Here is a 24,291-nt window from a genome sequence, read left to right as displayed (position 1 = left end):
CATGGCTGGGGCAACACTGGCACTCCCTTCACTCGGGTTAACAGCTTTCCTGAGAGACTTGTTCACAAAGGCTTCACCGAACACACTTGGCAAGGCCTGGCACGGACACGTGCCCCTCTTGAAATTTCTAGCACTCCTTCATAGGATGGTACAGTGGTTTGGGTTGGAAGGGACCTTAAAGACCATCTCATCCCACACCCCTGCCATGGGCAGGGACACCTTTTACCAGACCAGGTTACTCACTGCTCCATCCAACCTGGCCCTGAACATTTCCAGGGATGGAGCAACCACAGCTTCTACGGCTAACCTGTGCCGGGGCTTCACCACCGTCACAAGAAAGATTTTCCTTGACCTTCCTCCAGCCCTTCAGCTCGGGCGGAGATAAAAGCAGGACGCCTGAAGCTCGGGCAACTCCGGGGCCGGAGTTCGGCGGGTGCCGTGCCAGGCTGGATGTGCCGTGCCGGGCTGGCTGTGCCGTGCCGGGCTGTGCCGTGCCGGGCCGGGCTGTGCTGTGCCGTGCTGTGCCGTGCCGGGCTGGCTGTGCCGTGCCGGGCTGTGCCGTGCCGTGCCGGGCCGGGCTGTGCTGTGCTGGGCTGTGCCGTGCCGGGCTGGCTGTGCTGTGCCGTGCTGTGCTGTGCTGGGCTGTGCCGTGCCGGGCTGGCTGTGCCATGCCGGGCTGGCTGTGCCGTGCTGTGCCGTGCCGGGCTGGCTGTGCCATGCCGTGCCATGCCGTGCCGCGCTGTGCTGTGCCGGGCGCTCCCCGCCCGCTCCCGGCGGAAGAGAGCGGCGGGCCGGGCTCGGAGCGGCCAGGGCCCGCCCCCGGCACCACATGATGCCGCCTCTCCTTCCTGCCGCCCCCGTCCCGGCAGAAAGGGGAAGTGACTGCGCCGCGCTCCCCGCCCCGCCGCGGGAACCGCGCGGGGCCGGCGCTCCCGGCAGAGCCGCGCCCGCGGAGCAGCGGGGCCGGGCCATGGAGCGCCTGGGCATCGTGCTGGTCCTGCTGGGCGCCGCGCTGGCCCCGGGCAGCGCCTTCAACCTGGACGTGGAGCGCCCGGCCGTCTACTCGGGCCCGGCGGGCAGCTACTTCGGTTTCGCCGTGGACTTCTTCGCCCCCGACCCCTTCTCGTAAGTGCGCGTCCCGTCCCGTCCCGTCCCGTCCCGCCGAGCCGCTCCCCGGGTCTCCGGAGCGTTGTCCCGGCGCGGGGCGAGAGCCGGGCGGAGCGTGGGGAGCGGCCCCCGGCCCCTCGGCAGCCGAGCCGCTGCCGCCGGTCCCGGGCGGCTCTCGGAGGGGACGAGGCTTTGCTCGGGCCCCGGAGCGGGGATGGAGCCGGCGCCTGCCCCCGGCGGTGCCCAGCGGGGACCGCTCCGCATCCCTGCCCCGCTCCCCGTCCCTGCCCCGCTCCCCGTCCCTGCCCCGCTCCCCGTCCCTGCCCCGCTCCCCGTCCCTGCCCCGCTCCCCGTCCCTGCCCCGCTCTGGTGGCCGGGGAGCCAAACCCGATGGCGAGCGGCCCATGGGACACGGACCTTGCGCTGCGGGATTTTCTGCGTAGCCTGGTCTCATGCAAATAATGGTGGTGATAAACGCAGTGTAGACAGATGTGGTTGTGGTGCTTTGGTTCCTGAAGCTGTGTGCCGTGGCGTTTCAGAAGATCGCTGTTCTCTCTTGGAGTGTGCTTTGCGGGAGTGCTGTGTTTGAATTGTGCTGAGTCTGTGCGAGTCACCAAGCTGCTGAGGAGTCTAGAGAAGGAAAAGTTCCCTGTAAGCACCGTCCAGTCTGCTTCCTGAATATGTTCCCGTTTCATGTTAAATATTAGGCAGTGTGTAGTCGCTGTTGCGTTTCAGACCTTTGAATCCTCGTGTCGCTAGCTGCACAGCCTCTGTTCCCAGAGTGAATCAGGCTCTGGTTCTGAAATGTGAGCTACAGTAACATCCAGCTTTTGTCACTTTCCCCCACTCCTCTCCCACCTGAAGAAAGGGCTGTACGACTGGAAAAGCTCCTGGCTTTCATCCTGCTGAAGAGATATTCTCTCCCTGCCCTTAATCTTTAGCTTGTAAAACTTTATAATCAAATTGTGCAGCCATTGAGCAAACCTTTCTGCAGTACATCATCTAGCCTTGTTTGCATTTTTTTATTGCCTACATATATTAGAAGCCATCCTGTCTTAACTTGCACGCATTGCACCATCTTTCTCTGCTATCTTAATCCTGTAAGTCTTGGTACTAAAAGAAAAAAGCTTCTAATTTTGTCCTGCCCTTTATTTTTAAGTCACCATGTGTGTCTGCAGACAAGAGACGGGTAAATGCATGTAATAAACTCTCTCCTTTGCTTTCTGATAAGGAATTATGTGACCCAACTCTCCATGAAATCATTATTTGGAACTTTTCCATTATTTTTATAAGAACTATTGACCTCAAAGTGCACTGCTGTAAAAGGAAACAGTGGGGTTGTCAGGCAGTATGAAAAACTTCTGTATATTTATAAGGGATTTCTCGCCTCGATTTTTTGTCATCACTAAAAGTTTGTTTGTACCTGCTAAGCTGAACACTTTATTTTACATTAAAGTTCCTAACTGAACAAAGTAGCTATGCAACTTGTATAGGAACAGGCTCCAGTGGTGTTAAATTTTCAGTTTATGCCTATGGACACTGATATTTTGCCTCCTGAAATAGCCAGAAATACTTGTATGCAGTGTCCAGGCATATGGGGTGTCACGTGGTTTCTACATCTTTCTTTTTGCTTTGGTGAGCTTTTATTTATCACCTATTTTATACACGAGCACCAGAGATTAAGTCAGTTTTGTTGGGCTAAAGCTATTTTGGATTGTCTAGCCTGACAACAAAGGCATGGTATTAGTTCCTGAATGCTCAAGCTGTGGTTCCTCAGTCTATTTTGACCTGCTGGATGCCAAGCTGAAGTGTATTTAGAAGTCCAGCTTGGAAGTCTTATTCTAGGAGTGGAAGTGGTGGTGTTGTGTCAGGGGGCTGCGTGGTGCCTGACAGTGGGCACAGCTTTTAGAGGAGCACAGCTCCATAACAACTGGACCAGGATTCCACGCACCCTCTGTTCCAGAGCAGTTGCACTTGATAGCCCAGGGTTCACCTCCATGAAGTCCCAGTTTCTTTGTTGGCCTTGGGAAGCTCTGGAAAGGGGCTGTTCCTGAAAGCACACCAGAGGTGCCAGAACACTGCCAGCCTTGCCCCAGCATTAGGATGGGGTGGATGGTTCAGGAGCATGATTAGGGAAATTGGCAGTATCAAAGCGTAGCTGGTGCATTCCCATGGAAATACAATTGTCCCTCTGTTCCCTCTTTCCCAAAGTATGTAGATTGGAGACTTCTTAATATTTGGGTAATTTGCATATTATTATATGAGCTGTGACAAAATCTGCTTACTTGGTCTTTGATGATAAAAATGCATTTTTTTTTTTATTTGGGGAAAAGACCTTCGTGGAGCCACAAAATGATTCCTTTATTTGTAATCTTTTTAATGAACTTCATCACAAATATCAGCTTAACAAAATTTTAAAAGATATAATTAGAATGGGAATAATTAAATATTTTAAACAAGCATTTAATTTGGGGGACTTCTCAAAAGTCAGTAGTACAAGAGTAAAATGGAAGGTAAGCTTACCACTTGTTTAATGGATTGTAATTATAATAATTGATATGTTTCCTTACTTGGCATTAAAATGTTTATTTTTAAGCATTTCTGTTCTGCCGGGAGAGTTGATTTTAAGTTGATTAAAGTATTTCAAATTCCTGTTCTATAAGTCTAGATAGTATATGAATGGCAACTAAGGAAAACAAATGGATTGCAAGCTAGCCTGGATTTTCTACCAGGGTCCATGCTGGGACATTTTTAAGGGTCTGAAAATTCACACAGGTTGAAAACTGATAGGTCTTCATGCAAACTGAGCTTTGATGAGGAGCTACATGTTTATACCTATACTTATCTCTTTACTAAAAAGGAGCCTGGAGATGACTCTGAAAACCAGAGCAAGTTTGATAAGCCTGAATTTGCTCGCCATAGACATTCTCTCCAACCAGTCCTGCAGCTTGTTCAGCAAACCCAGTTTCCAAACTAGAGAACTGTGATGCCTGACAAGACTTGCTCTTGCAAGCTGCATTCCCTCCTAAGCAGTCTAAAGGGAAGCAAAGGAGCAGACTGATTCTGATGAAAGCAAGCACTTGATTTTGTCTTCTAAGCATGACTTGATGCTTTAAATTGACTTTCTCAGTCAAGTGCTGATGAGTCAAGTGGGTCTCAGAGGTGCTGGGGCTCCTGGAAGGTGCTGGAAGATGCCAAGAGCCTTGTTCAGTCCGTTTCTTACTTTGACACTTCTGAATTTTGCCACCTGTGCAGGCACAGTCTGGGGCAGTTCGTGCTCAGACTGCTCTGTGGAAGCAGAGATGCAGAAGAGCACAGCAGATCCTAATAAGAAAATGATGACTGTGCAATGAACGTGGGGAAGGATTCATCAGCATGCAGATCTGTGGCTGAGCCTGGCTGGCACTTGGAGACTGTTTTTACAAGAGCACTTGCTGGGGCAGGGCTGACTCATCACGTTCAGTACATGCTGAGCTCCCAGTGCACTACTGCTTTGTTTATATATTGTTTCCATTTTTGACTGACTTCCTGAATTACCCTTACTCATAAAATTAACCAGAAATTATGCCAGCTGATGGCTTTCGTAAGGTACAGAAGTACACAATTTCCTGTTCTGCTGTACACGTACATATCTTTGAAAGGAAAAAAAAAAGAATATAAAATGTGTTTCTCCCATCTAAAATGTAATCCTAAGCAGGCCTGGATACTTTAAATTTATAATATCTTTTTTTTATCCCTGCTTTTGGTAAATGGTATTTCTATGTGTGCTTTTGCATGCAGAGTAGAGAACCTCATATGAATTTCTCTGTAACTGAGAGTAGTTCAAGTTGGATTTAGATTAGAGTAGGCAAGACTTTTGCTTTATTAACTCTTCAGCTGTCATAAAGTTATAACAGCTGTTCCTTAGGTGTTGAAACCTTTGTTTTGCTGCTTCTTTTTCCTGCAGGACATTTCTTCTGGTGGGAGCTCCAAAAGCAAACACTACCCAGCACAACATTGTAGAAGGAGGGCAGGTGCTCAAATGTGACTGGAACTCAAACAGGAACTGCCAGCCCATAATATTTGATGCCACAGGTAATGTGTGGGTCACTGTGGCGGGGATGGGAATGTCTCTGCTCTAATGCTGCTGTGGGGAAGCAGAAGGGAATCAGGTCCCTGTGGGATTTTTTCATGGTCAATGTCAATGTGGCTGGCTTTTGACTGGCAATTAATCAAGGCTTGCTTGTGCTTTCCTTTTCCTCTCCTCTCTTTTAGAATTCTGTTGTCCCTGGTATGTGCTGAAAGCCTGAGTGAGCAAACATTATTCTTCTTGTGTTTTAACCTATTTATATTTCTCCTCTGCACTTTCCAGCAATCCTAAAACATTTGGCAACCTAATTCCAAATGAACCCCGAGGGGTTTTCTTTCTATCAAGAATGTGTCATATGAGGAAAGATACTTTTCAATATCAGCAAAGGTGGTATAGGCAGAAATGCCCAGAAGTGTCATCTGAAACCAGGAATCTGAACTAAAAACTGTGGAAAAATATCTTTTTAAAATTTTTCCCCTCAGCTATAGCTCCACGGTGTTTGTGACTTGTGTGCTAGCAGCACTCAGGTGCCTCAGGCCGTAGGCATTCCTTACCCTTTTGTGAAGCACAGAATAGCCCAGCAGCAGCACTGTGGACATGAAATATTTCACTCATTCTTCATGCTCTGATGCACATAGTGATTTCCACAGGCTGTGGCAGGTCATGAGAATGCACTGCGTGTGCTTTTCTGCTCCAGCCACTCGGTGCTGAATCTTGTTTTCCACAGCATCTTTCAGGGCAGCAGAAAAACCTCCCCATGTCGTGGGAGGGGATTGGCAAGAGCCATGTGGGAGGGCAGAGGAAACACCTGTGCCTCGAAGGTCTTCTTGGTTGTAATTCATTCTTGTCTCTGCCAGTATTTTGACTTGGCAGCCTAGAAGTTGCTAGATTGATGCAGCCTTTTTAAATTGAGTGCAGTGGAGATGCCCTTCTTCCAGTTCCACTGTCAAGGTATGCCACTAAACATTGTTAGTGTTCAGATTTCTGAAATCTTCATATCTTTTTGTGGAAACCACTATATTGCCAGTTCCATTGGAAAAAAAAAAAAAAAAGGTATGTAATGGCACCCACAAACCCCAAGTCATTATCATTCCTTCTTAACTCAGTTGTCATTGTCTCATATCATTCTATAGGACCATATCTGCCAGATTGGTAAAAATCTCTGATAAGCTGCAAAGTCTGACATTTTTGTCTGCATCAGTGTCAAGACAGCAAAACCAGATTATAACTATCTTCTTTTTGTTGTTGTCTGGGCTAATTGTTTACTAGCATACAAGTGTACTTTTTGTTAGTTTGGGTAATTTTAAGAAAGAATCTCCATGTCCCTGGTTAATAATCATCATTAATATCATAGCCCATAAACTTCTGGTGGGGGAAGATGAAGCACATGTGTAGGTTCTAGACACATCTTCTAATGGGAATTACAGTGGATTTAAGGGTTTATGCCATGAACATTTGCAGTAGGCTTTTCCACCTGCCAGGTAGAGTTGATAGAGGCCACACTGCTTTGCTGCATGTCTGTGCTTAAGGTACATGCTCTTGGGCAAACAGACAGTGTTTTCCTCATCATTTGCCTTTAAGGAGCAGGCATGTTAATCACTTGAAATTTAACAGTAAAAAATAGCAGGTCATAACAGCTTAAGAGGATTTCTTTCAGGCATGCTTTAACTCACTCCAGCTTTGAGGCAATGAATGGGGGAATAATACATTTGTCAATTATTCTTCTGGTGAAAGGGGGCATTGTATTTCAGATAAAATAATAAATGCCCTGAGTCAAAAAAGAAAGTGTCTTTTTCTTTGTGCATAACACAATGCTCGATTCCCTGTGTTCTGGTGACAAAGTGACTGCCAACACTGTAAGCCCCTGCCTTGTTAGGGAACAGGGCTTAGGGAGGACTCCTCACCCACTCTGGGGAAACACGAAGAGGAAGATCTGACCACCAGTTCGTGGTGCTGATGTGAAAGGGCTTTTTGCAGATGACTAAATGCAGCCTCTGCAGGAATCCAGGCTCATCCACCACTGCTTATCATTTGTGCAATACTACTTGTAACTCCAGAGGTACTGCTTAGCCCTGCAAAAGCCCTGATACAAAGCAGATTTTTTATTCCCTCTCAGATTTATGGGGAAAAAAAACAGGTTCTGCATCATTACTTATATGTGTTTCTTCAGAGTTCTTTTCTAATTGCTTACAGCCATTAAATCTGACCTGTGAAAATAATGAGAATGCTTGTCCTTGTGGCTTTCCTCAGCCTGTGGATGCCACACTCTGTGAAGCTGGATGCTTCATAATTAACAGGAGTCATGACCCTATTCCTGCTCCTGCTCCCTTCTGCCAGGTAGCAGAGCTGGAAATGCCAGAGCTGGCCAGGCAGTGAGTGAGGGCAGGGCAGAGGCCCTGTTCCTGTGCTGGGAAGGGCAAGGTCACAAGGGAATGGAGGAAAGAGCAAGCCTTGTTCTGACAGAGTAGGGTTGTGTTTGTTCCTTTGTCTTGTATCACAAATAAATATCAGAGTAGGGCTTTACAGAGGTCTGGCAAGCAAGGTGTTTTTCTCTACGTGTAGTTCTATTACTATTAATTTGGACTACTTCTTAAACATTCCTTGTTTTTTATGTGACTGTTTCTGCACCTTTATGGGTCCATTTCTATTTCTCATCTGTACAAGGGCCATGCTGAGCTCACTGGCTGGACAGGGCTGGGTTTTATTTTCTAGCTCTTGCTTTTGGCTCTAACATTGTATTTGCACAGCAGTGTGGCCATTTATGTGATCAAATGCCACAGCTCTTCCATAGCCCAGGAGGGAAGGTAGCAGCTCCTGGAGGATAATCTGGAGGAGTTGTTCCAGCCCTGATGTTGCAGCAGCATTGCTTGCTTGCTTGCTTGCACTTCCCCTCAGCCCAGCTGCCCTGGAGGAAAGCAATAAGTCATTTGTCTGATAGTTCCTGTACTACAGAATTTACTACTTTGTTTATTCCTTCCTGTGGGTGACCACTCAGCTCTCTCGGGAAGGGAGGTGGGCAGTAGGAGTCCATTTGTGCAATGTCATTTATGTAGCCCTCATGCTGAAATTACAGGTATTTTCCTCTTTCTCATGCCCTTCTCCATCAGTCTGTGACATAGGAACAAAAATCAAACAAAAGCAGTCATGGTAATTTTTAAAACTCTGGCTAAAAAAGCGGCATTCTTTCACAGCATATTTTCTCATTTAAAACAGCAATCTATTTCATGGAATCACAGAATGGTTTGGGTTGAAAGGGACCTTAAAGATGGTCTAGTTCCCACCCCCTGCCATGGGCAGGGAGAATTTGTGAAAAGAAATCTCCCCTTGTCCTGGATCTCTCAGCACAGTGCTTCTGCTCACTGAAAATACACTGGAGAATGTTCTGTCTGTGTGTGTTTCTGTGCACATTATACTAATTGCTTTTGACATTCTGGTATATATGGTGCCTTTGGAAGGCAAAATGTTTATATGGCACATTAACACTTCCCAAATGTAAAGATGCTTAGCTGTGGGGCTTCCCAGCCTTTTAGCAGTGACATCAGTTGGCTTTGATTTAACACAGTCATGACTGTGTGACAGTGGCATAGCAGACATGTGTGGTAGAATCTGCCCTGAAGTTCAGGGGTGCACAGGGCTGTGCTGCATGTGCTTGTGTCATGGGGCTAGAAATTGAATGCTTCCTTAAAAACAGGCTTTCTCATGTCATCAGGCAAGTGCTTTAGGCTGGCTTCTGCTCTTAGGAGCACATAAAGGCAGTAGGTTAAAAGGACCCAAGCACCAGAGCAAGCTTCCTCATCTGCACACCCCTGTTGGTCCTATTGCAAAACTGAAAGATGAAGCAGTGCTGCTGTTACTTTAACACGGTACCCTGCAAGTCTAGATAGAAACAGGTTTGATTTAAACACTTTTTTAACCCTGTTCCTGTTTATGTTGTTGATTCAGCAGTGAACATGCCTCTGTCACAAAACTAAAATTTCTGGTATTGGTTTACTTTGATATCTTGACTTCTTTCTACAAGTGACAAAGCATTACTACAATTTCAATTCAACGGTTATTCACATACTTGGATTTTTTCCCTTCTGTCCCAATTAACTTTCAAGCTTTCAGAAAGTGTAGGAGGGCCTGGTTTTTCAGGACAAGCACTAAAGGGAATTTTATGTTCTCAAGACAGCACATTCTTCAAAATTGTCACAAGCACAAGCAATGAAATTAAATCCTTTCTTGTGCAAGATGTTTTACATTGCACATTCAAATTAACAAAAATCACAGGTTGTAGCTCAAGGTAAATATTTATATTCATGCATTCTTATCTGTCCACGCTGGATAATTTTGTGGCCGAAAATTTAGTTTATTTTTTGTTTAAATCCCTAGAAATAGGGGGATGCTCTGAATTTTCTGAAGAAGGAAGGAAAGCAAGTAGTAGAAAAACTGTTTTTACAGCTGGTTGAGCCCTTTTTACCAGACTGACCAGAGACGTGGTTTCTCTTTTAAAAAGCTTAACACTTGGCTTTTTCTGCCAGCTGCTCAGCAGCATTTTCCAGGAATAACATATTTCTTGTGGGTAAACTGTGAAGGGAATGCACTTAATAGAGCAGCCCATTTTCTGTTTCTGATAGTTCTGAGGCCAAGGTCCAAACCCATTTGTTTTAAAGATGTTATCAGTCTCCCTCTCCTTTTTTTCACCTCCAAAGCCTTCACAGACTGGCACAGCAAATTTTTTTATAGATAGTACAGACATTGCCAACAGTGTTTCCATAATCTTCCTCAGGGAAAAGATTCTTGAAAAGTTAAAGGGTATTCCACAAGTTAAAAGTTATTTTGTGCAGTTGTCCATTTCCTGTGTATAAAGTTAAACATATATTTTCTGTTCAACAGGAGGATCAAAAGTTCACTGAGCCAGACAGCAAAACCAGTGAGCAGAGGGGTGGCCAAATGTGCTTTTTAGGAAAATCAACATATCATCTTTATGTTTTCACTTATGTGTTTTACAGTTAGGCATGCATGGAATGGCAGGGTTAATACACTTTGCTAATTGTCTGATGTTTAGATAAATGCCTCCATTATTTGCCTCTGGAATTTTAGAGGACCATGCTGAGTTTTCATTTCAACAAACAAAAAATTTTTCAGAGACTCATGTAACCAGTTGGAGTTAATCAGGCTACACATGTGGCAAATTAATATAAATCAAAAATTTCCTGTGTGCTTGTTTTCCAAAAAGAAACAATCTTCATAGTTATTTGTGTTATTTTATTTTTCTTATTGGGGTCCTAGCTCATCATCAGTCAAGAACTGTGGAAAGTGGGTTGGTAGAAATAAACAGCATTTCTTCACGTGTCTGTGGCTTTTCATAAAAGCTCAACCAAATTATTTTATTACCTGCTGCTTTTTTAAAAAGAAAACTTTACTTGAGAAAAGTATCTGCTGCAGTACAAGATGCTTGAAACTGTAGCTCTTTATGTCAGCACCAGAAAGTGCAGTCCTGAGGCTGCCTCAGGAGCTGCTGCATTTGGAATCCTCTGATGAAACGCAGACAGCTCTGTGAGCTGCTGCAAAGGAAAATATGCTCACAAAACCAATTTGAACTTCCATGCTAACGAATTGCAGATTTCTTGAGCGGCATTCGTGTTAAGCCCAGGAAGATTTGCCAGTTCAGACAATGGATTGTTTTGCTTTTCTGAGACCTGTGGTAAACCAGGGATGCGTGGCTGAGTGGTCATTCCTCCTCTTGGGGAAAGCTTTCCTTACTGCTCTCATTCTCCATAGCAGATCTCGAAATTCAGGACTGGGGAAGACTTACAGGAGCTGTTTAATACTAGAAGCTAGGAGCATCTCAGATGTTTTCATCTCACTGTGCTGTGTTTTTACTGCTTTGGGGAAAGAATTCAGTGTGGCCTCTGCCTGGAGAAAGTTTTATCTCTGACAGTTGTACTGTCCCTCCTCTTCCTCTTTCCCACGTTTTGATGCAACAAAGTAATTTTAGATAAACTGTCTGTTCTTAAATGCTTTTGGATACAATTCTTTGGCAACTGGATATTTTGTTTTGTGCTAAAAGAGGAGGGAGGAGACTTCTGCCAAGGAAATACCCTTGTAAAGAACTCTCCCTATTCCTCCTTATGTTTGCAGATTTGTTTTTTTTCTGTCCCCCAAGTGGGTGATTCTAGACAATAGGAGGCTTTGTTTTGAAGCTAAACCACCAGTTTGGCATGGCTGGATCTATCTGTGACCTATTTAGCTTGAAGTGGGTATTTTAACTGCCCCGGGCTGCTTTGGGCTGTGGCATTGCACCCGGTAAGATCTGCTGGTCCTGAAGCACACCTTGAAGATCTGCTGATGCTGAAGTTATGGCTGGAGTTGGGTGACCAGAGCTTCCATTTCCCCCCTGGAGATTCTGATCATTTGTGCAAAACAGCCAATTGTTCAAAACTCCATCATTTCCACTTACAAAGTAAGGAAGTGTGAGATAGGTTGGTATTCTTTGAAAACAGTTTGCTTTAACAGAGTGCTGCTTTATTTTTGGCTGATTGCTTTATTGGTATCACCATGGAATCCACAGAGGAATTTCAATCTCAAAGGCCATTGATTTAGTCAACACTAAAGCAATAAATCTTGTGAAGACCGTTCATTGATTGGGAGTGAAGTGGATTGATTTTTGTCTGGCTGAATCTCTCATTAGCTCACTCCCCCAGAAGTTTGGCTGTTATCCTTTTGCTGGATAACTGAAGGTGCCTTGGGATCTGGGTGCTGCTCTGAATGCAGAATGTAGCAAACCTCCTCTGCTTGTTGTTGGAGCTGGCAGCAGGGATCTGCTCGTGCTTTTGTGATCAGGCAGGCTCCTGCATGGCCACTGCTGGCTCTGTGTGCGTGTGGCTGCACCGCAGGGCCGTGACGAGTTGGGAAAAAAAGGCATCTGACTTGTGTTAGGCAAGGGAAAAGATGTTTTTGTTCCAGCACCGCCCGAGGAAAATCGTGGGATTCATACCTCAGAAGAGGGAAAGGGAGAAGTGGGAAGGTCTGTATTCCCATCTGCCTGAGTCATTGCAAAACACTGGGGCTAAACCAAGGTTGCTAAAGCATCAGCTGCCTCCAGCACGGGGAGTTTCAGATGAAGATGAACTTGTGTTCACTTGCTCCTGCTGCATCAGCGGAGGTTTGAATCATTCAGATTTTGGTTGTAATGATAGATGAAAGATACGTTACACTGCACAGAGTTCTCCTGTTATGAAAAGAAGGCTCTTGCATATTTTATAGTTTTGGCTAGCTGCATAGTTTCCTTTTACCTAGGAGCTATAGTTACCTTTTGCCTATCCAACTTCATTCATATTGAACTGGCATAGTTACAAAGAGGTTTATTTTAACGAGAGATCTGTGAACTGGGTAACTGCATTTTGCAACTTCTCAGGTGTTTCTAGTATGGTGACACTGAACCAGGTTTCATCAGTTCAGTGCCTCTTGACTCATGATCATCTCTGTCAAGTCTGGCTGGAGATGGGGTGAATGTTTTAGTTCAGTTTGCTCATTGCCATAAAAACAGATGGGCTGCAAGTTACAACTGGATCCACTTACTCAACAGCAGGACTGTCCTAGTAACTGCTTTGTTCCTGTCTGCATATACAACTGATAACAATTACCTTGGGAAAAGAAGGTGCCAGCTATCCAAAGGTGATAGTTAAAAGAAATCCATTGCTGAAAAAACTTGGTATCTTTTTCTTAATGTTTGGAAGATGGATTTCTTCTCTTCTTCTGCAATTTCTACCCAGCATATCTCCATATTAATTTTAATTTATAAATTCAAATCCTATGGAATGTAGTAAAGAGACAGTGCTCTATTGGTCCACCAGCAATGCAGCATTTTTTTTATTTTTTATTTTAATTCTGTTCTTACCCTGACTACCCCATCCCTCCACCTGGAAAGTACCTTGTGAGACACAGCACTGTTGACTTGACATGTCAGCCCTTATTCCCTATTGAAAGAGTCATGTAAAATCATCTTGTGATGCCTGCTACAATCAGGAGGAGCAAAGGAAAGAGCAAGGCATAAGCTGCCTTTACAGATAGGAAATAATACCCCATGGTCATATGACATAATCTTGGAATTAACGACCCATCAAGTACAAGTCCCTATAGCAGTTCCATTATAGTCTGACAAATGCCATTGTATAAAAACTCTGAATGTTTTCTTGAATGCATATAGTCAGAATATAGTTTTTCCTGGCTAGATATATTTGTTTGAATGCCTTTTTAAAGGCTTTTTCAAGGCAAGGTTGGCTGGAGCTCTGAGCAGCCTGGTCTAGTGAATGGTGTCCCTGCCCATGGCAGAGAGGTTGGAATGAGGTGACCTTCAAGATCCCTTCAAACCCAAACCATTCTGTGACTCCATGATTAAAATGCACATCATTGGCTTAAAGACATGTGTAAGGTATTTTTGGGATCCTCTGAAATTTTAGAAATACAAGAAAAGGCTATAAGAAATACAATAAAGAGGAACCCCTATAGCACTAAGGCTGATTATAATACATCAAATCATGTTCATTTTGTTTTGAAAAAAAATTATATATATGTATATATTTATTTATTTATATGTATATATATATTTATATATATAACTACCACCAAAAATGATACAAAGATAAAATAATAATCAGGCTCTTTGTAATAAAACACAGAAATGCTGAAGTCAGTCCTGTACCTTCCCATGACACATCTACTTTATGGGATAGCTCAACATTTAACTGTGGTTAGAACTGCTTCACTGAGGGCTCATATTTAAGTGTTTTAATGTTTGTTTTTCCCAGTCACGAAGAAAAGCTCAAACGGTTTCTTGTTTAAAGTGAGGGGATTTTTGTTGAATGGGTGTTTTCCAGATTTCCTCATAAAATTAGTTTCTCTTTGGATCTGACAGAAAGGTTATCATCTATTTGCACAGTTTTTCCTGGGAAGAATTTTGAGTGAGGTAAGCTAATAGGTATAAAATAGATAAAAAAGGTTACTTTTCTTCTGTAATGGAGAGTTAACATCACATTTGGCCTGTAGCATTTTTTTACCTGAGACATCTGTCAGGGTTTGCAGTGTACATACCTACTACTTGATCTAGATCTTCTGTCCTCATGCACTTTCAGTGTTGCAGCCATTTTCAAGCTGAACTCAAGGCCCTCTTCTTAAGACCCCCCTACTTAGCTTTACAGAGCCTAAAGAAGCTTTGGATAGAAGAGAAACTCAATCTAAGGCATCTGAGCCTTGTAGCACATCTTGGTGTGTTGTGTGAGTCTGCACTGACACGGGGCAACTTGACTGAGATGTTTGCAATATGTTTCTACAGCAGCAGTGTGCTATAAATAAATAAAATCCACTTTGCCAAATTGTCTAATGGAACACATTTTTCTGTGGGGTGGTGGGGTTTTGTTAAGAATTCTTCATTTGTTGTTCAGGCCTTCAGAAATTACGATGCTGGCTTCTGAAGTCATGACATCTGGCACACAAACAGCATTTGGCACATCATTATCTTTGTGGTCATGTTCTTTGCTTTCCGGTTTGGAGATTTGGGATTTTTATGTGCCAGCTTCTGGTTGTATCTGAAGCATGGAGATTTCTAATATTATCCTCAATTTAGAGCTGAATCAGGGCTTTTTAATACTGTAGAAAGATATTTTTGTGCCCTAGACATTAAGGGAGATGCTGTCCTGGACACTGATCCTTCTTGGCAGCTGAAGAGTGCACAGGGAAAAGGCAGAGGAGCTGTTTGGGCAGCCTGTGCTGGTTGTTCTGCTGGCCCCCCTCTTCTCCAGTGCAGTCAACAAAGACCATGGGCAGGTGGCACCAGCAACCAGTACTTGGCTTTCTTTTTATTGTATTTTTTATTCTCATAATTCAGCCCAGACTTGAAAGAACTAATTTTCTTAACAGCTGAGATAAAATCAGATTGTTGATAATGCAGAATGGCTTCTTGCTCACTATTGCAACACAACCTTTCCTTCTACTTCCTGCCTGTTGTTTTAAGCTTAGACACCTTTATATTACTAGAACAATAGGATTCTGCTTTATACTATGGAACTGCTCTACCAGCTTTCGTTTTACATACATAGTCTCGTGTTAAGTATCCAACAGAAAAGTATAACATGCCACTCTGCAACTATTCCCAGGTTTTACACTGTTTAAAGCTATATTTGGCAAGTATAGCTGAGACATTTCTTTGTATTCAAGAGCATCTGGACAAGTAGAGGGTGGAAGCCAAATCTGTCTTTCCAGGCTATGTAACCCTGGGTGTGGTTAAAAGATGAATTAACCACTTTTAAATCCCTGTTGGTCCCAAAAGGGATATAATACCCAGCCTTGTGTTGCTGTCTAGCACTGCTCCCCTCCCCTTGCAGCCAGCTGGGTCGGAGCCTCATCCTGCTGAATTCTTTTTAGGAGGGTTCATTCTTAGGTGGTTCATGTTGTGGCCATGTAACCAGGGGAGTAGTACCAGGAGAGACATGAGCAGCAGGAATGAACACATGGACAGAAGCAAATGGGAGCTGCTGCCCCTTTGGTGGCAGCTTCATCTGAAACTAAACCAGTCATGTCTTTGAGCAAAACTATCTGTGGGTGGATTTTCATAGTTAAGGCAGGGAACAGAAAAAAAATGGTGATAAAACAGGGATTTTTAATTTTGTGTGTGTGTGTGCCAATATTTGGAAAACATCTTGATCAGGTTTTGTTTTTCTGTACCATGAAAAGGTGACATGCAGGTCCCCAAGCTACATTTTAGGCCGTGCAAGGGTGAGGGTACAAAGGTTCAGTGTACATCAATGTGTACAGATGTGCTGATCATCAGGCCCTCCAAGCCTTTAGCACCAGTCCAGTAAGAGATGGAGGGGAGGTAACAGAGGGAGGTGGGGCTTTTATGGGGCTGTGATGACATTAGGAGAAAACCACAATAGTTCTCTGTGTCACAATGTGCTTGGCATTGGTTTCTGTGCAGTTCTAATCTGAGAGCAAAAATAGTTCAGATACTTGCTTGTTTTGGCTGACTCGGCAGATTAAAATCTCTTCTGTCTTTTCCATGGGACTTTCCTAAAGGAAGTAACACAGTCTCTGCAGACAAAACATTCTTTACAAGGTGTGGAACAAGCAAGGAAGTTTTGATTCAAGTGGCCACAGTCTCTGATTCATAGCAGGGTTGGGTTTGGGGATCCCCCCTGGTACTCTGGAAGTGATACGTGGCTTTTGCCTCATGGATTCCTGGAGTTTCAGGCTCTATAAACCAGCCATTTAGGGAACTTTTAGGAAAGATATGTTTTTCAAAGTGTTACATTGATTTTCTCATTATGCTGGCAAAGTTTCCCTCATTTTGCCAATGAGAGTACAAAAGAAACACCAAATAATTCTGTGACTTTCAACATTCACACCTGCAGAAATATCACTTGTTTCTGGCAGCCAGCATCACAGAGCAGACACCAGTGCAAATTACTCTGTCTTTCACTTGCTCTCTTTCCCCATATCCTTTAAGCTTTCAAATTCCCTGCTTTGTGCATTGCAGTGACACTCAGAATAGAGGTGTTCCCAGTTGGTAGAATTAGGAGAAGGATCTCATTCCTGATTCTAGCCAAAGCTCACATGATTTAATCAAGGCAATATTACTTTTAGAAGCATTAGTCCTAACGGGGCTTTGGCTCTGGTTCTTGAGCAGTGCTGTAATCTGCTTGGAAATCAAATATCTCAGCTATGAGGTATTCACTGTGTGGCTGTCAAACATGCTGTGAACTTTGAGCTCTTACAACTAATCAGCTTTGTACCAATGCTCTGTGTGCAAAACCAGCTGCTTTGGGCCCTTGATATTAAAAAATACTAATAAATCCTTTTTAAAACCTGTTTCTATCAAAGTGATATTCTCCAAGGTTGCTGTTTCTGGTTTTCTCCGTATGCATCAAAACTAATGGCTTAGTGGGTGTTTTTTTCATTTTTACTGTACAGGTTCCTGTGAAATTATGTTTCTTTTTTCTTTTCTTTGTAGGTAACAGAGACTTTGCTCCTAATGATCCGCTGGAATTTAAGTCTCATCAGTGGTTTGGAGCCTCTGTGAGGTCCCAAAATGATAAAATTCTGGTAGGTGTTTGATGCCCTTCAGATGCATTAGTACTGAGATATTGCAGTGGAAGAAAATGTCAAGAGATCCAGATAATTTGGAATTTAAACAAAATGCCACTAATCAGCATGAATTGTCTTTTCTTCAGAATTTCTTAGCTGGGTTTTGTTTAACTCCTTATAAACAAAGGTTTGAGCATTTTTTCTAGTCTTAAGGAATGTAGGAAAATTAGTTTGATGAAGTTGTGTTACATTAGTTTGATTGAGTTTGATGAAGAATGTATTACAAATTCTTGATAAACACTTCACAGCTGTTGATTTAAGAAAATATTATTTCTAAAATTCTTGATAAAAATTAGCTGTTTATAAAATACAAACTGACGGTAATTCTGCCCCACTGCTGATAGTATATATCTCCTCTAATAAGACAAGATCTGCCAGGATTTTTTTGTAGCTTTTCTGTAGAAAATCAGAATTTCACTGTATTATTTGATAAAACACAAAATCCCACCAGGATTTTGAAGAGGAGTTTGTTTCCTCACTGCTGTGTGTTCTTCCCTAGGCCTGTGCCCCATTGTACCACTGGAGAACTGAAACAAAACAAGAGAGAGAACCTGTAGGAACTTGTTACCTGCTTGCTGGGTCAAAATTTGTGGAATATGCTCCATGCAGGTCAAGTAAGTAAAGGGCTCTTCCCTTGCTTTTCTCTTTGGAATTCCACTTTTGTCACATTTTGTGTACATTTTGGAGCAGGATCTTTTACAGCTATTTCTCCCTTACATGTATAGCAATTAGAACAAAACTTTAAAACTAGATTCAGACATCTGGATTCTCCTCCAGTTGAGGTTCATGATTTTCTTGTTTACTGTAGGCCAGAGGAAAATCTTAGGTCCAAGTATCATTGGACTTGAGGACTTCTGTTGTTGAAGGGACAAATTCTGTAGTAATCACTCAAGCAAAATTATGTAGCAAGTGCTTTTTCAAAGACCAGCTCTAGAATTTTTATGAATCTCAAGTAGTTTGTCATTATTCAAGTGCATTAAGGTACAAGCTCAGTTTAGAAGATGAGGTTTTGCAGAAATAGGTTCTGGTGTCCCTGTGTTGTTTCAATTCTACTAACTGTTGAACATTTGGAGTCTTATTTTCCAAATGCTTTGCATTTATTTCCTCTAGTTGAGCTGATAGATTATTCAGAGGTTTTTAACCTGAAACTTGAATGTTGAAGTTAGGATTGGCTTTATATTTGCTGAAAATCATTTGTGAGCAGCAGGAATAAAATCCAGCCTGGTCCAGCATAACAAGAATTTAAATAAGTAAATATTAAATCAAATAATGCTAGTTAAGCAGTTACACTTTCAGATAAGGAGCTTCCAGCATTTCTACTCTGAAGCTGTGTAATCCTAAAATTGATTCAGCCCTAACAATTCTTGCTGGGATGAGTCTCAGTATGGAGGTATTTTTTTAGCCAGGTGTGCTGTTTTTTGGTTTAAGCCAATTCAGCTTTCTTTTCCATACCAAAAGGAAAAGCTACCCCTCTTTTCCAGACATCTTATTTCCTGAATAGAAATTGCAAATATATGTTCTCCAAGACTTTTGAAGATTAAATACAAAGGAGTATGGGGTTGCTTTTTGCTTTGACTGTGCTAGTCTAGAACATGTGCTAATGTTACGTGTCTATTAGGCCAGCCCTAAAGTTGTTATTGTTATTTGTTTGAGAGTTGTTGATAAAGAGAAAATACTGATTACAGAGAAAATTATTCCAAGTTTCAAGTTTAGGAGTGCAAGTTTACATAGGAAGATGCATGTAAAAAAGGTATCTGCAGAATCAACTGAATACTGATAATACTTAATTTATTTATTTTTCTCCTCTTTCTTTTCTATCCTTTTTTGTTTTTTTTCTTTGATAGCAACTATTGATGCAGATGGACAGGGATTTTGTCAGGGAGGATTTAGCATTGACTTTACAAAGGTATGTGATTTTTTAAAATCATTTTTTGTCATTGCAGGTCAGCAGACAGCTGCAAGTTCACAAACACTCCTGATACAGAGCACTTAGAAGTACAGCTATTATGAAACCAAATGTTACTGCTCCTGGCAGGGAGCAAATCCACAGCCAAACAAAATTTATAAATAAACCACTTTATAAAGAGCTTTTATAAACCTGTTTGTCCCTACATTTTCACAGCAGCACACTTTCACCTCTTGTAGGAGCCATGTCCTGAACAATCAATCTGCTTTCCCATCTTCCTGCCATACCCCTCTGCTGCAGCTGGTCTTCAAATGAATTCAGCTGTTAATAGTCAGGATTTTTGAGTCATGGGATTGGTGCATAGCTTGTGTTACTTCTTGAGGAATAACTCAGGGAAGTGGTAAACAATGTGCTTGTGAATCATGTTTTCTCTTCAGCTAACAGAAGCACAGGGTTTTTTTACTGATTGTGTTTCTTCTACTTTTGTGTTCTCCCTGCCTGTTCTAGTTCTTTTTTTTTGTTTGTTTTTTTACTTCAAATGCACAATTACTTTTGAAATCCAAGCCCAGTAAAACACTGCACAGATCTGTGAATGTACTGCAGTGTTTTATACTGTACAGTGAAATTGTTGAGCAGTCAGGACGTGTTAAGACCATGCAAGCCCTATTTGTGATGTGGCTCTTTTTTTGGGTTCTCACATCTCAGGATGAGGTCATATCCCATCACTCTTTGCCCAAGGCCACTCTTGGTTTTCCTCCAGAGGACACTGCCAAGTGCAGGATAGGACTGTGAATTTTTGGGTTATTTTGCACACACCCTCAGATTCACTGTGCAGATTCCAGGCCCAGTTAAAATCAACTTTGGGCTCTAATCCAAAACCTTAGAGTGGGCAAGCCAGGGTGTATCTCCAAATGTCTGACCTAGATTTTTCTGAGTGGTGAGTACAGGAGTTTTTAGGATTAAAACCTGAATAAATGACTTAATTATGCAGCAAAGCCTACAGCCTAATTCAATACTTACAGAGCAAATTCCCAACCCCGGGACAGCTAATGTGGTTAAAGTTTCATAAAATGGTTTGTGAATTGCAGTTGTGCCAAAAAATATGGAGTGGGGGAATTACATCCCACTTACTCTGAGTTAAGCTTTTCTAATGATAAGTTACAGAAAATGGCAGAGGCAGAAGATGACACTATTTTGTGTATTGACCTGAAAACATGATGTAACACTCTGAGTTTTCTCCTAATTGTATTCCTGTTGCCATGCATTTATGGGGGAAGAAGGGTCTGTTAGAATAAAAACAAAATTCTGCCTTGCATTCTAAATGGGTGAAATAGTCACTGAAAAGTTTTGGTTAGCATTTTACACGATGCATTTCTAATTAATCACTCCTTCAAAAAGGAAAATGTGTGGTGGTCAGCAGAGCTAGTGATGTGTATGCATGGGATTTCTTCCCACAGGCACAGGATGTGTTGTCTGGCTTTATATGTGCTTCATGAGTTTTTCATTTTTCTTTCTGTCTTCCTTGTTTTATTCCCTTCCAAGGGAGACAGGGTGCTGCTTGGAGGACCTGGAAGTTTTTACTGGCAAGGTGAGATATATCATTTAAGTCACAGAGAAGTTGACCTTTATGATTTTTCTCTTTATTATCTTGGTCATTTTGATCCACACTCTTCCAGCTGCTGTCAGAGTCTTTGTCAGTAAGAAAATTGACAGAAACATTCCTTTGTCCTTAAGAATTTCTTGTGAAAAATCAAGGCGACCACAGATAAAGGTTGTAGTAATAATAGCAGAGATGTACTTTGCATTTTAAGTAATTCCATGGTCATTATAAAGGCATTTTCCCTGGAACATGGGATTTGTTTTCATCACCAGGATAAGTTTCCTTTAGCATATTTTGTTTCGCTATCTACACGTTTTATAATCTGACACACAGACAAAGTGTGCATTTTCAGTGAGAAATATCCCCTTCTAAAGGGATATTCCATTGTTTCCTCTGACAACAAAGATGCTTTGCATTTGTGTTAATTTGGTTTGTGTGGGGCACATTTTACTTTGCATTACCTGTATACTTTGCTCGTGTGGGATTCAGCTGGTGTTTATTTTGCAGGATTATTCAGCCTTTAACTGCAGCTCTCTGTCCAAAGGAGGGTGCTGCTGTAACCAGGACACAGCTGCCAAACTCTGCTGCCTGCTTTCTAATGTAACTTCTAACATTTATTAATAGATTTTCTGTATCATGCCAGCCTACATTTAGGTGCAGCAGCACAGGAGGCTTGTTCCAGTCCTGTGTTTTAAATTACAAACAAAATTGAATGATTGAATCTTAACAGCAGATACAATATCATATAAATTAAGTTCCTGTATTATTTGCATTGTTTCTTGGCAAAAGTGACACTTCATCTGCCAAAGCAACCTTAGCAACCTTATCTTCTTCTACTACCACAAAAACCCACTTGGCTCTGAATAGAAGATGATAGTATACTTCTGAAAATGAAATTTTTGGTCCTAAACTATTATTGCACATCCTGAGATGCTGGAGAAGGAGTCTTCCCTTCACTTCACACACCTATGAATATGTATGTGAAGTAAGTGCCATTTTGGGTTTTTTGGTGATTCAAGTTTTCATTTGAACTTTAAGAAAATAATGTAATGGAGTCACCACCTAGTGGCTGATGAAGTGAAAATGGAGAACATGACAATACTGTGCTCATCTCATTTTTGTTCATTTTGTTGGCTTCTTGTCTGCCAAACCAAGTTCTTCTGTTGTGGTATTTGAGCAAGGAGCACCCAAAGGGCTCAGTTCTGCACAGCCATAAGCATGTGATATCTCAACACTGCCTTTTAAATCCTGCCTTAGCATAGGATTGTCCTCTGTGTTCAATGGAACCCTGTGTGTGCCTTTGATTCTCATTTTTGCTGAAGCAGGATCCATATTTCCACATTTTATTGGTGTGTCCTTGTGCAGTTGGCCCCTCTCTGCTCAGTGTTGTGCAAGAGCCACTGCTTTTGAGGGCAGCATTCTGCAAATGAATCACTTCAGTGAGGGAGTTCACAAATCCTGGTTGTGGTTTTAAGCTGTTTTCTCTCTTTTTAGGCCAGCTTATTTCTGATCGAGTGACAGAGATTGTGGCAAAGTACAACTCCAAAGTCTACAGTACAAAGTATGATGAGCAGTTAGCAACCAGACCTGCCAGTGCTGCTTTTGATGACAGCTACTTGGGTACGTGGTGGGAAATGAGAAACCTCCACCTGGAACACTCCCTGCCCCTGTTGATGCTTTCATCTAAATCACACACCTAATAATTCAACAGCTGACAGATAACAAGGGTGACATTCCTGAAAGTGCAGTCATTTGCATATGATGGAATTGTAGTTATTTATTGTAGTTATTTTGCCATAGGCTTGACTCAAAAAGCACCTGATGGCAAAATAAATGGAAATATTGACATGATTTTCTGTGCTCTGTGATTCAGGGTGAATATGGGAATGGCAAAGGCATGATTTTTATGTGAGAGGTTAGTCACACGGGTGGGTGTTTGTTTGCTTGTTTATTTGATTGTTATTTAAAAGAAGCTGTTTCTAAATAACCTACCAAAACAAAATAAAAATGTTAAAGAATTATGTTTTGGAAGAAAAACAATGAGGAGTGGGAAATCATCATTTTGCTTCATGTATGTCTAACCAGGCTCAGGAAAAAAAACAAGGATATACCAGGCCAATTCCCAGGATGATAATTTTAAAATTTTCATCTTCTGATCTCAAATTCCTGGATACTGATGAATTACAGCCACTCGTAGAGCTCTTCATAGTCTAAACTGCTTCGAGGCAATATTTATATCAGTGCATTTTAAGATGAAGAGATGAGGACTGTGCGCAGAGACACCTGTGAGAAGCGTAAAGAGAGATGAGAGGTTTTAATAAGGTTTTTAGAGGTTTTTGTCATGTCTCTGCAGGTTATTCAGTGGCTGTTGGAGACTTCAATGGGGATGGCATTGAAGGTAAGCCCCTTGCTTCAGTAAGAACATCATGTTCATAGGCTGGGCAGGTCTTTCAAATCAGTGGTGCAGTGCACAGGCAAATGCACCAAGGGCTAGGAATGAGCTGCTCTGTTCAGCAAAGTCACTGGGCTTTGGGACATGACTTTTATCTGTGTCTTGCTTTATGTTTCAGACTTTGTATCAGGAGTCCCACGAGCAGCAAGAACTCTGGGCATGGTAAAAAAATTTGAAACATTAAACTTGACAATAAATAAAAAAAGGTGACTATTGCTGGTATTCTGTAATGTGTATTTCTTCACATGCAGGTGTCCATTTACAATGGGAAGAATATGTCTTCCATGTACAACTTCACTGGAGAGCAGGTGTGTGGGTTTGCTGAGTGTGGTGGGTGACCAGGAAGCCTTTCCTGTGTTCTAACAGTATTTAGGGTACTCGATAATAGTCTGTATATTACTGTATATTGATTGCCAAAGCAGAATTTTACAAAGTCTGAGGGAATTCTAATCTTATTTAAATAAAGGAAATGCTCCCTATTTTGAGAGCTGGGGAAAAGGCTAGATCATGAAAGGGGAAATGGGAAAAGTAACTGATGGGTTTATTTTCTAACGGAGTATGGAAGAGAAACAAAAAAGAAAGGAACAAAAAGGTTTTGGCATATATTAGCATCTCCCTGATGTATTTTGTATACACATTTGTGCAAACTTGTTTATGTTTGTACCGCTGCAGCTCACAGGTTTGGTTTGGATTTTCTTTTCCAGATGGCTGCCTATTTTGGGTATTCAGTGGCTGCCACAGATATCGACGGGGACAAGTAAGTGTCCTCCCTCTTCTCACCAGTGCCAACTTGTTTCTGAAAAGAAAAGAAAATAGCTTTTATTAAAAGGTCTTTCCCACAGTCTAGATTTCTGTCTTCATTGCTGGTTTAGCACATCTGCACTGCTCTGTTGCTAACCATCCACATTTGTTTTAACATTTGTAGGTTTGTTTTTGTATTTATCTATATAAATACATGTGTCTATTCACGTGCTTAAGGTCCATTAAATTTCCACGTGTTTCTGCTTACTTTGTCAATAAATACTTGCCTTCAG

General features: G+C 42.2%; 1 protein-coding gene across 1 annotated transcript in view; it reads left to right on the top strand.

The window, feature by feature from the left end:
- The first annotated feature begins 970 nt into the window (after positions 1–970).
- Positions 971–24,291, top strand: part of ITGAV (integrin subunit alpha V) — a 45,693-nt gene continuing 22,372 nt past the window's right edge. The window contains exons 1-11 of the mRNA XM_062506775.1: positions 971–1,125; positions 5,054–5,181; positions 17,166–17,257; positions 17,799–17,913; positions 19,144–19,205; positions 20,748–20,793; positions 22,300–22,425; positions 23,159–23,203; positions 23,376–23,419; positions 23,509–23,565; positions 23,962–24,014. Coding sequence (XP_062362759.1) covers positions 971–1,125; positions 5,054–5,181; positions 17,166–17,257; positions 17,799–17,913; positions 19,144–19,205; positions 20,748–20,793; positions 22,300–22,425; positions 23,159–23,203; positions 23,376–23,419; positions 23,509–23,565; positions 23,962–24,014 — 923 coding nt within the window. The remainder of the gene's footprint in view (positions 1,126–5,053; positions 5,182–17,165; positions 17,258–17,798; positions 17,914–19,143; positions 19,206–20,747; positions 20,794–22,299; positions 22,426–23,158; positions 23,204–23,375; positions 23,420–23,508; positions 23,566–23,961; positions 24,015–24,291) is intronic.

The sequence above is a fragment of the Cinclus cinclus genome, chromosome 21 (genome assembly GCF_963662255.1).
Source record: "Cinclus cinclus chromosome 21, bCinCin1.1, whole genome shotgun sequence".
In the NCBI taxonomy this organism is placed as follows: Eukaryota; Metazoa; Chordata; class Aves; order Passeriformes; family Cinclidae; genus Cinclus; species Cinclus cinclus.
Note: the sequence above shows the minus strand (reverse complement) of the source record. Positions and strands in the feature narration are given on the sequence as shown.